At 39.6% G+C, this 14,222-nt stretch overlaps 1 protein-coding gene across 1 annotated transcript in view; it reads right to left on the bottom strand.

Annotated features, from left to right (window-relative positions):
- Positions 1 to 7,987: 7,987 nt before the first annotated feature.
- LOC105821727 (ATP-dependent RNA helicase DDX50-like) overlaps positions 7,988 to 14,222 on the bottom strand; it is a 32,304-nt gene continuing 26,069 nt past the window's right edge. The window contains exons 9-11 of the mRNA XM_012658494.1: positions 11,949 to 12,089; positions 10,753 to 10,797; positions 7,988 to 8,489 (exon numbers count right to left, since the gene is read on the bottom strand). Coding sequence (XP_012513948.1) covers positions 8,211 to 8,489; positions 10,753 to 10,797; positions 11,949 to 12,089 — 465 coding nt within the window. The 3' untranslated portion in view covers positions 7,988 to 8,210. The remainder of the gene's footprint in view (positions 8,490 to 10,752; positions 10,798 to 11,948; positions 12,090 to 14,222) is intronic.

Raw genomic sequence — 14,222 nt, forward strand, 5'->3', positions numbered from 1 at the left:
TTCGTCACTTCCTGTAGCAAAGCATTTCCGGCGGAAGCAGGAAGCCCAAGGTAGGCTGGCGTCCGCTTCGTAAATGCAAAGCTCTGGACGCTGCGTGCGGCTGGGCTCCATGAATCGACTGCTTACAGCCCTTGGACACTAAAAGGCACCTGCAGGAGGGCGGAGCTGGAAGAAGTCACGAAGGTTATCTTGGTATTCTCATTCAAACACTGGCCAGGTCTTCCCTAGTCCCAGCCTGATAAATGAAGGCTTTTAGTTGCTTTTGAGTGGCGCTTCGTCCGTGCTTTATATTAGATTGCTTGAGTTTGAAGGGTCCTTTTACGTACTGACGCGCCGGATACGTGTTCTTAAGCATCTTGTGGAAACGTCGACTCTAAAGGGTGACGGCCAAACTCACGAGCCTGGAGAAGAACCGGAATTCAGTCGGGTCTGTTCCTTCATTCATGCGTGCGTGCACTCACCAAACATCCCCTCAGCATTCACTGTGTCCGGTATGAGAAACGTGGCTAGGATTCCCTAGCAGAAAACACACAAGCCTTGTCCTGAAGAAGCTTTATAGACTGGTGGGAGAGACAGTGTTGGTTGTTTTTAAGGCACCGAGGAGAGGCACCTAAACCGGCCTGTGGAAAGGGAATCCAAATCGTGTAGACCCTAATTAGAATTTCACGGGTGTTCTTAGTCATGCATAATTTTCAAGCAGTTAAGGGAAAGTGGCCCATTGAATGATCAATGACTATTGTTTTTCTGAAGAACTAGTGATCCAAAGAATTGGGAGACAGTTTATCATAGTAGATTGAAAAATGGGTTAGAATCATATCTGGCTTTGAAAATCTACCTTTGCCACTGTTTGCTGTGATTTCGGACACGTTACTTAATCTGAACCAGAGTTTCTCCTGCATGAAATGGGGATAACAAAATCTACTTCAGCCAGGCCCGGTGGCTCTTCCCTGTGATCCCAGCTGCTTGGGAGGCTGAGGCAGGATTGCTTGAGGCCAGGAGTTCCAGATCAGAAATGTGGCTGGTCCCCTCTCTAAATAAAATTTAAAAAATCATCTGGGTGTGGTGGCACAAGCCTGTAGTCCCAGCTAAGAGAGAGGCTGAGGTGGAGGATCTCCTCGGCCCAGAAGTTTGATGCTGCAGTGAGCTATGATCGTACTACCACTGGATTCCAGCCTGGGTGACAGAGCAAGACCCTGTCTCTCTCTCTCTCTTTTTTTTTTTAACTATTTCATCAGTTAAGAAAATAAGATAATGGATGGAAAGATTTGGCATTGCCTGGAACATAGAGCACAATAAATGAGAGCCATTAAAACTCATAGGTGTGTCACAAATGTTTGGAAAGACAATTGAAAATATTACATTTTATGACAAAGGAAAATTTTGGAAGTTTTATTTCTGTGTTTCATGAGATTAGTTTTTTGTTTTTTTGAGACAGAATCTCACTCTTTTGCCTGGGCTAGAGTGCCATGGCGTCAGCCTAGCTCACAGCAACCTCAAACTCCTGGGCTCAAGCGATCCTCCTGCCTCAGCCTCCCGAGTAGCTGGGACTACAGGAATGCGCCACCATGCCCGGCTAATTTTTTCTATCTATTTTTACCTGTCCAATTAATTCTTTCTATTTTTTTAGTAGAGACAGAGTCTCGCTCTTGCTCAGGCTGGTCTTGAACTCCTGAGCTCAAACGATCCGCCCGCCCGCCTCGGCCTCCCAGAGTGCTAGGATTACAGGCGTGAGCCACCACGCCCAGCCTAGGTTTTTTATTTATTTTATTATAATTTTATTTTATTTTATTTTATTTGAGACAGAGTCTCGCTTTGTTGCCCAGGCTAGAGTGAGTGCCCTGGCGTCAGCCTAGCTCACAGCAACCTCAAACTCCCGGGCTCAAGTGATCCTCCTGCCTCAGCCGCCCAAGTAGCTGGGACTACAGGCGTGAGCCACCACGCACGGCTAATTTTTTGTTTCTATTTTTAGTTGACTGGCTAGTCTTTTTTTTCTATTTTTAGTAGAGACGGGGTCTCGCTCTTGCTGGTCTCGAACTCCTGACCTCGAGCAATCCTCCCACCTCTGCCTCCCAGAGTGATAGGATTACAGGCATGAGCCACTGCGCCTAGCTGAGATTAGGTTTGTTTTGTTTTTGTTTTTTTTTTTTGTCTGAGCACTGCCCTCAAAGACATTAGTTTTTTCAATCTGAGAGTTTTAAGGAAAAATTTTGTTTCACCTAAACTATTATTTGAACTACTATTGTTTCACATCTCAATTTTAACAATTTGTGTAAACATGCAACAATGCTTTAGCTTAAACTCTGTGATAGCCTTGAGCCAGGATCCTTGATTTATCCATCTTTGTGTCATCAAAATTTCAGAAAGTGCCTGGCACATAGTAATCTGTCATTAAGTGTTTGTTGAACATTAACATGGCAGTGGTATAGGGGAACTTCTTGAAATAAATTTTAGCTGTATGTCCAGGTAGGAAAACACTTCCATTATCCTGGTATTAGATGTGAAAGAAGGGAAAGCAAGCATGAATGCAATCCACCAATTGACCAATAAAATGCTTAACATCTGGGATTTCACCATTGTACCAAGGACTTTGGAGTGAGTACATAAGTGAAGACCTAGTCCTTGCTTCAAGGAACGTGCAGTCTGGTTGATAAACCACGAAACTATGTAATGCTGCTATACTTGATACTGTTGTATACAGTACAGGGAAATGTTTTTATTACCAACAGATGTTCAACAAGAGAGTAAGCCCCAGAACACTACTAAGTGGAAAATTGCTGTCAAAGCTTACAAAGTATTTAAGTTCCTTTGTAACATACCTGTACATACGCACAAACCCAAAATTCCAAGAGGAAACATGCAAAAGGCCCCTTTGACCACAGGTGGCCAAATTATCACTATACAACTCAGGAACAAGTAGAAGAATTGTATATATATTTGATAGGAAATGTGAAGTTCTGTTTGAATACTGATTCTGCCAGACCAGTTTCCTCTGATCTAGGTGACGTAATGTTATCATAAAATTAGGGGGAGAATTTCTGTTTTAAAAAGTATGTATACACACACACGCTTGCACACACATTGAATTCAAAAGTCCACACAAGAAAATGTTAGCAGTAGTTATCTCTGAGTAATGTGATTATGGGTGTTTTTTTATTTTATTCCATTTACTATTCTATTTTTTCAGATTCTCAACAATGGACATGTATACTAATAAGAAAAAAATGGAATATGGTTTTAAAAAAACTAATGTTAAGCACTACCCCCCAAACATAGGAAACAATGTGAGAGAAGGCTCTCAAGACATTCACACCTAAAATGTGAATTCATTATTCAAACTTAAAATGCTGAGGAGAATAAAATAGATGCTATTTCACTTATAAATTCAAAAACCAAAGATCAGGGTAACTGATTCAAGTTCAAACAGCTGTTAAGTAACCAACTAGAGGACAGAATACCAAACAGGAGGCCAAAAGCCAAAAAGTAGAGTCATGAAGGTGATGGGTTCCAAAAGGAAGGAGCACAGAAAAGATACTTGTAGCTGAATGCAGCCCAAAACTGGGAGTTTGATGAAAAATTTGCCCTGTCCCATCTTCCTTTCAAAAGATATGGACAGCTATTATTTTTGTTAGGACCCTTGCTAACAGGGAAGCTGACCTTTAGTAGGTAGATCCCTTCAATCCATCCACCCTGCTAGAATTTACCTACACACTTGTCTTTTTCATTTGTCCCTGAAACCCTTCAATGGCTGTCCAAAATAAGGCTTCCAAGATAGGACTCTTGTTCTCACCACTGCTTTCCTCACAGTGACAATCCCAGCAACAAGAGCTACTTATAGTTCCCCATACTCAGACTATGTTGTTTTCTCAGCCTTTCTGTACTTTTGCCTGGATGCCCATTCCCACTAACCTGTTTTTTACCTGACTTAATTAAGGCTCAATCATCAGACCTAAAAAGCTTTCTCTGAATCCCCACTCCGATTCCTGAGCTGGGTGCCCTTGCTGAATTCACAAATCACTTCATTTAGTCATTGCTGTGGACCAAGGTTTATGTGTCCATCTATTTCACTAGATTCTGATCTCCTTAGTGCAGAGACTGGACAAGCACACAACTAGAGATTTTAGCCTTAGATGGCAGAAGCACATCTCTTAACATTTTGTCAGGAGAAAAGTATAATTATCTTGCAGGTCTTAAGGTAAAAAGTTAGAGACAACTTGTAGTGGCTACAATTAGAGCAACTGAGTGGTTTCCTGTAACAACACCTAGCATTCTGTTGTATGAATGGGGCTTATTATGTTATTCACCCAAAACATGATGCCTGAGACACTGTAGGCACACATGCCCTGACTCAATGTACTAGTACTCATGCAACTTAGTAGGAATGGAGCCCCTATTTCATGTGGGTTAGAAATCTAGAACTGTTACTCAAATGCAGAGCCAATTGAGGTTCCCCTCCCCTCCACAATCATGGCTGTCTGCACCACTGTTCCCCATAATCAAAACTTCTCCCTTCCTCGATCCAGCACTGGATCCAGCACTGATCCAGTCCTTCCCTCCTCCTTGGCTTAACTGAAATCTGGCTCTTTCTTAAAAATACACCCTCTGCAAGCTTTTTCACACAGATGTCGCTCACATTGCACGTATCTCAGTTGGCATCAGTGTCCTCTTTTCCTTAAACCCATTTCTAAACCATTACTCCTTCAGTTTCATATAAAAGCTCTTGTCCCTTTGAAGGTAAGTAGAATGTTACTCTATACCCCTCCTCATTCGGGTAATTTACCAACATCCATCATTTGTTGATATTTTGGAACCTGATTTAGTCTTCCTTCCTTCTCAGTCCTGACTTGTTTTCATCCCAGGAGACTTCACTGTCCATGAATACCACTCAGGTACCCACTGCTTTGCAGTTCCTTAATCACCTCAAATGACCTTTGCCCCCAAGTGGCCTACCATCATACCCTGCACTTGTCTTCTCCCCAATTGCTCCATTCTTGAAATCTTAAATTCAGACAGCCCTCATGGACCTTCAGACTCTTGCCCTTTCTACATTCTCCGTTATCAACCCCATCTCCACTTCAATCCCTCAGCAATCTACACTCCATGGACCATTACTCCAATCACTTTTTGAGGCCTCAACATCTTTACCTTGTCATCCTCTTATTCACAAAGCAAAACCCCAATCGTGGGTCAATCAACTATTTCCCATCTCCATTCCAGCAACAAAATGCTGCGTGTTGCTACAGGAAATCAACCAATTGTTCTAAATGTAGCCACTACAAGTTACAGTCTCTTTTTACCTTAATACCTGCAAGATAATCGTACTTTTCTCCTAACAAAATGTTAAGAGATGTGCTTCTGCCATCTATGCCTAAAATCTCCAGTTGTGTGCTTGATCTTGTCCCTCTGGGTCTTCATAGGGATCTTGCTCCATCATATATTCCTTCTCCTGAATCTTCACATTGCCCTCCCTCCTTTCTGGCTTCTTCCCATAGTACTTCAACATGCTTCAATATTCCCCACACCCTCCCCCACCAAATCTTCACCACAATCTCATGTCCCGTCTTCTACCTCCAGCTTTAGCTTATTTTTCCTTATTCACAGCCAAATTTCTGAAAGAGGTGTTATTTCCCATTTCCTACTTCACTGCTAAATGGCTTCTACTCTCAATACTCTTACTAGTATGGTTGCTGCTATGTCAAAAGTTTCCTTTTTGCCAAATCCAGTGGCCTCAAGGAGAAGCTTATCTCCTGGTTCCTTTGAAAGCTAAATACTCTTGGGGTTTCTACCATCTTCTCATTATCCCTTCTCATTGGGATCCCCTTTCTTCTACTCTGTATGAAGTACATTGGTGTGACTCTGGCTTCCTTCCTCAGTCCTCTTTTCTAACTATACTTTCCATCAATAACCTCATCTACTACCCTAATCACAATTATAATTTTTTATTATTCCCAAACCTGTATCTCTAGAACAAATATCTCTCCTGAGCTTCAGACCTATAATCCAGTTGTCTATTCTTTATTTTCTCTTACATATCTTATGGGCTATTCAATATTAAAATATATCTAATCCTGAACTAATCATATTCCCACTTCATCCCCATATAATTTTTTTTTTTTTTTTGAGACAGGGTCTCACTCTGTTGCCCAGGCTAGAGTGCAGTGGCATCATCACAGTTCACTGCAACCTCAAACTTCTGGGCTCAAGCAATCCTCCCACTTCAGCCTCCTGCATAGCTGGGACTATAGGAGCATGCCACCACACCCAGCTAATTTTTCTATTTTTTTGTAGACATGGAGTCTCACTATGTTGTTCAAGTTGGTCTTGAACTCCTGGCCTCAAGCGATCCTCCTGCCTAGGCCTCCCAAAGTGCTAGGATTACAGGTGTGAGCCACCATGCCGGGCTCCCATACAACATTTATTACTCTTCCTCCTAGTACCCTATCTCGGTGAGAGAAATACATATTTCATTCATCTGCCTCTCTCTCATCTTCCAAGAGAATATCTGAGTCCTAACAATTCTATCTCCTAAAACCTCTGGAATCTATCCATGTTTCTCAATGTCCACTGCCACTATTTAGCACAGTGGTTAAGAATGCTAGTTCAGAAGCTAGACTTTTCTGGATTTAAATCCTCATTCCAATACATATTATCCAGCTGTGACTCATCCCTCAAAATATGTTACTAGCCTTAGTTCAGATCACTACCATCTCTACCTTAAATTACTCCTACAGCCTCTCAAGAGGTCTCCTGGCCTCCACTCTGGCCTTTCTCCAATCCAGTCTCCTCAGTGTAGCCAGCGATCTTTCTAAAATGTAAACCTAATCATGTTACTCCTTACTTTAAACCCTTTAATAGTTCCCCACTATCTTCAAGAAAAGTTTTAAACTCTCTAACAGTGCACGTAAGGCCTTTAAACTCCGGTCCCTGTTTGTTTTTTGTTTTTTTTTTTTGAGACAGAGTCTCACTCTGTTGCCCGGGCTAGAGTGCCATGGCGTCAGCCTAGCTCACAGCAACCTCAAACTCCTGGACTCAAGTGATCTTTCTGCCTCAGCCTCCCGGGTAGCTGGGACTACAGGCACGCTAATTAGCCATGCCCGGCTAATTTTTTCTATATATATTTTTAGTTGTCCAGCTAATTTATTTCTTTTTTTAGTAGAGACGGGGTCTCGCTCTTGCTCAGGCTGGTCTTGAACTCCTGAGCTCAAGCAATCCTCTCGCCTCGGCCTCCCAGAGTGCTAGGATTACAGGCGTGAGCCACCGCACCCAGCCAAAATCCGGTCCCTGTTAAATCCTTCTCTTATTCCTGTCCTCTGCCTATCACATGAAACCCTGCTGAACTAAGTAAGTCTTCAGACTTACAATGTTATTCTTTGCTTCTAGGTTCCACATACAACTTGTTCTCTCTCCCTACAAGTCCTTTCCCTTCTAAACTCCTCTTTCCACCTACATATACATGTGGCTTATCAACTGATACTTCTGCTTTGTTTCTTTGTTATCACTTCTGAAGTCTTCCTGACTCCTAAAACTGGTTAGGTACACCCCAACTAGGTCCTTAGCATTCCATACCTTCCACTGTCTTGGCCTTTGTTAATCTGTCCTAATTGCTTGTCTCTTAGACTGTAAATTCTTTGAGGACAGCTACTATACCTTGTTCACAACTATATTCCCCAGTGATTAGCATAATAATGGACACATAGTAGAAATTCAGTAAGTATCTGTTGAATAAATTAATGTGTGTGCACTTCTTGTACACCCTTTTAATTATATTTAGAATTTAAAATGCTACACCTAATTAACCATGTCACCAGTTTTACAGCCCTTTAATGTAGAAGGGATTTCTTATTTTCTGTCACACAAGCTATGGAAGGAATGATCTGAATATACATACACCACATTTTGTAAAATGCAAGTAACCTTAAGTGAGATTAACTTGACTACCAAGATTAGAAGAATTCTAAAAGATTACATTGAGAAAATTCTAAACGCATAGTGAAAAGAGACAATAAAAGGAGGTTTTTTTTATTCAAAGGTATAACTGGATAAGTAGATTTGTTTACAACCATTCTTGTGAAATACTTTTTAAAAAAATACGACCAACTTCTTTGCAAATAGCATACACATACCTCAACTATGATGACCTAATTTTTGGTGGATCATGTACATGATTAGGCAGAAATAGGCAAGCTCACACTGGTAGATTAACTATCCAATACTCAATCAAAATTCCGTTTGTGGCCCCCGCTTCTTGATCGATTTCTATTCCCACTTCGTCTTCTACCATCTTGTCGACTTCCTGAGCGACTCCCCTGTCGACTCTGTCTACCTGACCGGCCACCAGATCGACCACCTGACCGGCCCGACCGGCCCGACCGTCCACTTGACCAACCACTCCTCTGTCTGGAATTAGAAGATGTGTTTCCATCATAATATTCTTCAATTTCAGGCAGTTTGGACGGCACTGAGAGTATCCAGTCTGAATCATGCCACTCTGCCTGTTAGAGGAATTTACAGGATTAATATAAATGCAAAATAGAAACCATAAGCAAGCACATGAGTATGAGACACCTTTTTCATATCTGTTGTTTATTGGCTAAAGGATATCTACATGTTAAATTCAAAGTGTCTGGAACAAAAATGAAAACTGGAAAATAAGCAAAATAAAAACATGTTTAAAACTCATTCACTGAAGTTCCTAAGTTTTAGTCTCACAAGAAACTCTCAGGCCCATTTCAAGACTCTAAATTCATATTTAGTTTATACATTCTTTAAGATAGTACTACTAATCTGGTTTCTCAGCACAAATCAGATGGGCCATTAATAAGTAGTGCATTGTTTTCAGCAAGTGTACTGACAGAAGCAAGGAGTAAAGAAACTAATGATGGAGATTAAACACCTGTCAACGCCAGCTAAGTACCATAAAATGTAGCCATTGGAAATAATTTGGTACTGGAGTAAACAAACTCAAGATATACAAATCAGTAGCTCATAAGAGCATCACTATGTTATATCTTGCTATTATATTAATACATTAACTGTTCTTCATTATAATTGTGAGTTGCCAACGAAAGTTATATTAAGACACTCTGTTGATAAGGATGGGAAGAGACAAATATCAACACACACCACTGGTGGGCTTGGCAATATATGACTAAAGTCTTAAAAATGTACAAACCCAATTCTTCCACCTTGAAGCTGTGTTTCCTGAGGGGGACAGTACCTCCCACCTGCTCCCAAATTCTTGATCCCTCCCCCACCCCATCTCTCTCCCAGTTTCAGATGGTAATAAAACACAGGCCAAAAAAAAATGCACAAACCTTTTGGCCAAGCAGTCACTTTTAAAAATTCATCTTAAAGAGATTAACATGGCAATGCATGAAGAAGTAGCTATACCAATATTCAGGGCAGTCCTGCTTATATAATATATATATATTATATATATAAATAATACAATCTAAATTTCAGAAAATAGGACATTGGTTAAGAAAATTAGCCACCCATATGGCTAAATGCTAGGGAGTCATTAAAATTAACCTTAGCATGTACCTGCAGTCCCAGCTACTTGGGAAGTTGAGGCAGGAGGATCACCTGAGCCCAGGAGTTGGAGGTTGCAGTGAGCTATTATGACACCACTGCACTCTAGCCCAGGCAACAGAGTGAGACCCTCTCTCAAAAAACAATACAAATAAAAAAAATAAGTAACCAGCTGGGCATAGTGGTGAGCGCCTATAGCCCCAGCTACTGGAGAGGCTGAGGCAGGAGGATCGCTTGAGCCTAGGGAGTTTGAGGTTGCTGTGAGCTAGGCTGATGCCACGGCACTCTAGCCTGGGCAACAGAGTGAGACTCTGTCTTAAAAAAGAAGCAATAAAGTTTGTTATATTTAAAAAATTAACCAGGCATGATAGCACACGCCTGTAGTCCCAGCTACTCAGGAAACTGAGGTGGGAGAATCACTTGAGCCTGGGAGTTTGAAGCTACAGTAAGCTATGATTGTGCCACTGCACTCCAGTCTGGGCAACAGAGTAAGACCCTGTCTCTAAAAAAATAATAAAATAAAATTCTTTAGATACGTGGAAATATTTATGGTTGAAATGATAGAATACTTAGAATTTGATTTAAAAGAATACAGAAGTGGGCCGGGCGCGGTGGCTCACGCCTGTAATCCTAGCTCTCTGGGAGGCCGAGGCGGGTGGATTGTTTGAGCTCAGGAGTTCGAAACCAGCCTGAGCAAGAGCGAGACCCCGTCTCTACTAAAAATAGAAAGAAATTAATCAGAGAACTAAAAATACATAGAAAAATTAGCCGGGCATGGTGGCGCATGCCTGTAGTCCCAGCTACTCGGGAGGCTGAGGCAGGAGGATCACTTGAGCCCAGGAGTTTGAGGTTGCTGTGAGCTAGGCTGATGCCATGGCACTCACTCTATGCTGGGCAAAAGAGTGAGACTCTGTCTCAAAAAAAAAAAAAAAAAAAAAGAATACAGAAGTGGAGAAGTAAATAGAAGTTAAGATGAAACAAAGCTGGCCATGAATTGATAACTACTGAAGCTGGGTGACAGGTACATGGTGGTTCGTTATACAAGTCTATTATTTTCTTAGTATGTTTGAAATTATTTATAATTAAAAAATTTTAAATTGAGACATATTCACATTGGATATTTTATATTGACTTAGGCATAATAATACTGTGACTATATTTTTCAAAAAAATTCCTATTAGAGAAACACAATCAAACGTTTAACAAATAAAATTTTTAAAATACCTGTAACCTTTCTGACTCGGCTGTGGGAACATCAAAGCAAACACCCTAAAAGCAAAATAAAAACATTTTTATTTAGATGCATGTAAGTTGATTTTTTTACTAATAAACTTATACTTGCTGATAATCTTATATTAGCTTTTCAAAAAAAAAGGATTAGATGTGTCCCACGATTGCTTAGAGGACCAAAATAGATAACACAGTATAAAATGCATGACAGAGAGTGGCTGCTTAATGTATTTTCTAAATCTGAAAAGTAACTAAACATAATGTCTAAAATGAAGCTACTATTTCTAATAAAAATCTAGAGTATTCTCTACAAGAGTTTTTGTAAACGCCATAATGTTGTGATATGTCCCTTGTAAAATGATCCTTCTAATAGATTCCTTTGAAAATTAAATTCCAGAAAGTTTCATTCCTCAAGAGCTGCAATGTTTATCAGACAATGAGACTGATGTAACCCAAGAAGTTTCCTCTTTGGTCTTGGTTGACAATAAATTGAAAGTTAATTTAATACTCAAGTACAGCAACTAGTTTGCCTATTGATCTTGTTATACTTTCCTCCCCCTCTACAATTTTTCTGAATGTGTACATTTTCTCATAATTGCCTCAAATCTATTTTGAAGGGAAGTAATATTAAACTTTGAGAAGAGATGATTATTTCCAATAAACAATCTAGCTAATAAATTCTAATCTAGAATGAACCTATAAAGTTAGATGAATAAATATATCTTCACAAAACCATTAGAAGAAATCAGAGCCACTAAGATTACAGAGTTTTAATTTTGCTATATGAATGTATTAAAATACTTATTTGATTCAGATCATTATCCTCATTAACAACCAAGAGCAGGCCATTTAAAAACCAACATAGCATGTTCTCTAAGTTTTAGAGCTGTTTAATGTTGCAATCATAAGTTACATAGTCTTAAAGAATAAACACACACAACCACACATAATATGTATACAAGAGCAGAAACTTAGATAACTTGGGTATTAGTTAAAACTAAGCAGAATGACTTACAGCTCTGAGTTATATATAAAACTCCCCAAATTTATAACTGGAAATAAACTAACACAAAGAGAAAACAGTATTATTCATCCTATTAGACTTTAAAAAAAAGAACAATATTTGCTAATCTTTACAAACATCTGTGATGGTTGATTAAAAAGCTTTTTAATTGTCTAGAAAAGCCTACCATATTTCCTTTTAGGAGGCACATTCTGGTAATCTGGGACACAGCATTACTACTCAGCTTTCTGTTAAGTTCTTTCCAAGCACAGCTGACACCCTGTATTTCCTCTAGGCTTTCCAGAGTCATGGTCACAAACCCCTTAAGGAATAAAAGTCATATTATATTTGGAAAAAAATCAGTAGCAACAGGACAATGAAGTTCTAACTCTATATAGCCCTTCATGACTTAACTGTGCATTTCTTATGAGCCAACAGTATTACATGGTTGCTAAAACAACTTCTTTGAAACTATATTAATAGAAGACTAATATTATGGATCATTGAAAATACTATTCTTTTATGCATTACTGTAAAGATTATATTTAATTATAATCATCATGCTTTAAGAGAAAATTAAAGCAGAACACTGGAGAAAAATAACAAGGTAGTGAAGAATTAAGGAAATATTGAAGCAGTCAAAGTTAGCTTGGAATGGAAAAACTTACAAGATGACATAAACCTCTTTAAACTTTTGAATGACTATTCAGAAGCAAAAATTATTTGTTCTGTAAAACTTCACTGACAGAAAAACATGAGGAAGATATAGGGAGGCATTCATCTAACAAATATTTATTGAGTGCCCCCTATGTATGTGCCAAAGACTCTACTAGGTGCTAAAGACACAGAAGCAAATAGTCTTTTTTCTCATGGAGGTTACATTCTATGGAGGGGCTGAGGGGTGGGAAGATAGCAAACAAATAAGCAAATACATAAAATGTCAGTATTATAATAAGCATCATGAAGAGAAACAAAGCAGGGCTAGGAATAGAGAGTGGAGGGAGTGTCTTTGGCCATACCACTCTGAACGTGCCTAATCTTGTCTTATCTTGGAAGCTAAGCAGAGTTGGGCCTGGTTAGTACCTGGATGGGAGAGTAGAGGGAGGTGTAAGCTATTTTAGAGTGATCAGGGTGATCAGGAAAGACCTCTCTAATATGGTGATATTTGAGCAGAGATCAGAATGAAGTAAAGGAGGAAGCCACATGGTTATTAGAGGAGAAGAACATCCCTAACAATAAAAGTAACTGCAAAGAGGAGTAGGTTTATGTTTGAGGAACACCAAGTAGGTTAGGTTGGCTGAAACCAGCACGGGGCGAGTGATAAGATATAAGGTAGCAAAAGGAAGACCCTGTGGGACATTCACTGTAGGACATTTGTGATGAAGACTTTGGATTTTGGTTTAACTCATAAATTTCAAACCACTAAAACCCTGTTTCTAAGATACTTAATCAGGTTAGATGATCCATCTGCCAAAGAGGGATTCTTTCATCGGATAAGGGCTGGGATTAAATGACCTCTTAGGTATTTCTTAGCTCTAAAATTCTATTTTAATAACTTCTTAAGAAATACGTTTTCAATACTGTTTTAAGAAGTATTTGGTGGATTATTAGGGATAGGATAGTTGCTTGTTGTTAAAGTATCACCCCACAGATTACTTACTAATTACAGAGAGTAGAACATACCATTACAATAGGAATACATGGCAGTTTCCATCTTAAACAAATGATCAAACTAAGCATTACTAACTAGTACTGAAACAATCTGATGTTATATACCTCCTAATATGATGCAGTATGAGGTACATGATATTACCTATAAAGTACTCTTACCAAAAACGTTTAACCTGAATATAAAATCAAGTTCTGATATTAAACTTCTAGTTTACAGGAAAGACTCTGGATAAAGGCAAAAGTTCAATGATGCATGAAGAAAGGAAATTCAGACAAATCCAGAAGGTAGGAGGATATTCTACCAGACAACTGACCTAGACCCTTCACAAAATCAATGTCATAAAAACTAAAAAAGATGGGAAGACAGTTCCAGACTAAACGAGACTAAAGAGACATAATTGCTGGTGGGCATGGTGGCTTACGCCTGTAATCTCAACTACTCAGGAGGCTGAGGCAGGAAGATGGCTTGAGACCAGAAGTTCAAGAACAGCCTGGGCAACAGAGCAAGACCCCTCCTCCCACGCCCGCCAAATTTTTTTAATAAGCAGGCATGGTGGCACATGCCTGTAGTCCCATCTACTTAGGAGGCTGAGGCAGAGGGACCGCTTGAGCCTAGGAGTTTGAGAAGACCAGCATGGGTGATATAGTGAGAACTCACTTCAAAAATAAAAAAAAAAAAGTAACATAACAACCAAATGTAACGTAAGAACCTTAACTGGATTCTGACTTTTATTTATATTTTTTTCTTTGAGACAGAGTCTCACTCTTTTGCCCAGGCTAGAGTGAGTGC

The sequence above is a fragment of the Propithecus coquereli genome, unplaced genomic scaffold (assembly GCF_000956105.1).
Source record: "Propithecus coquereli isolate 6110/MARCELLA unplaced genomic scaffold, Pcoq_1.0 Scaffold117, whole genome shotgun sequence".
In the NCBI taxonomy this organism is placed as follows: Eukaryota; Metazoa; Chordata; class Mammalia; order Primates; family Indriidae; genus Propithecus; species Propithecus coquereli.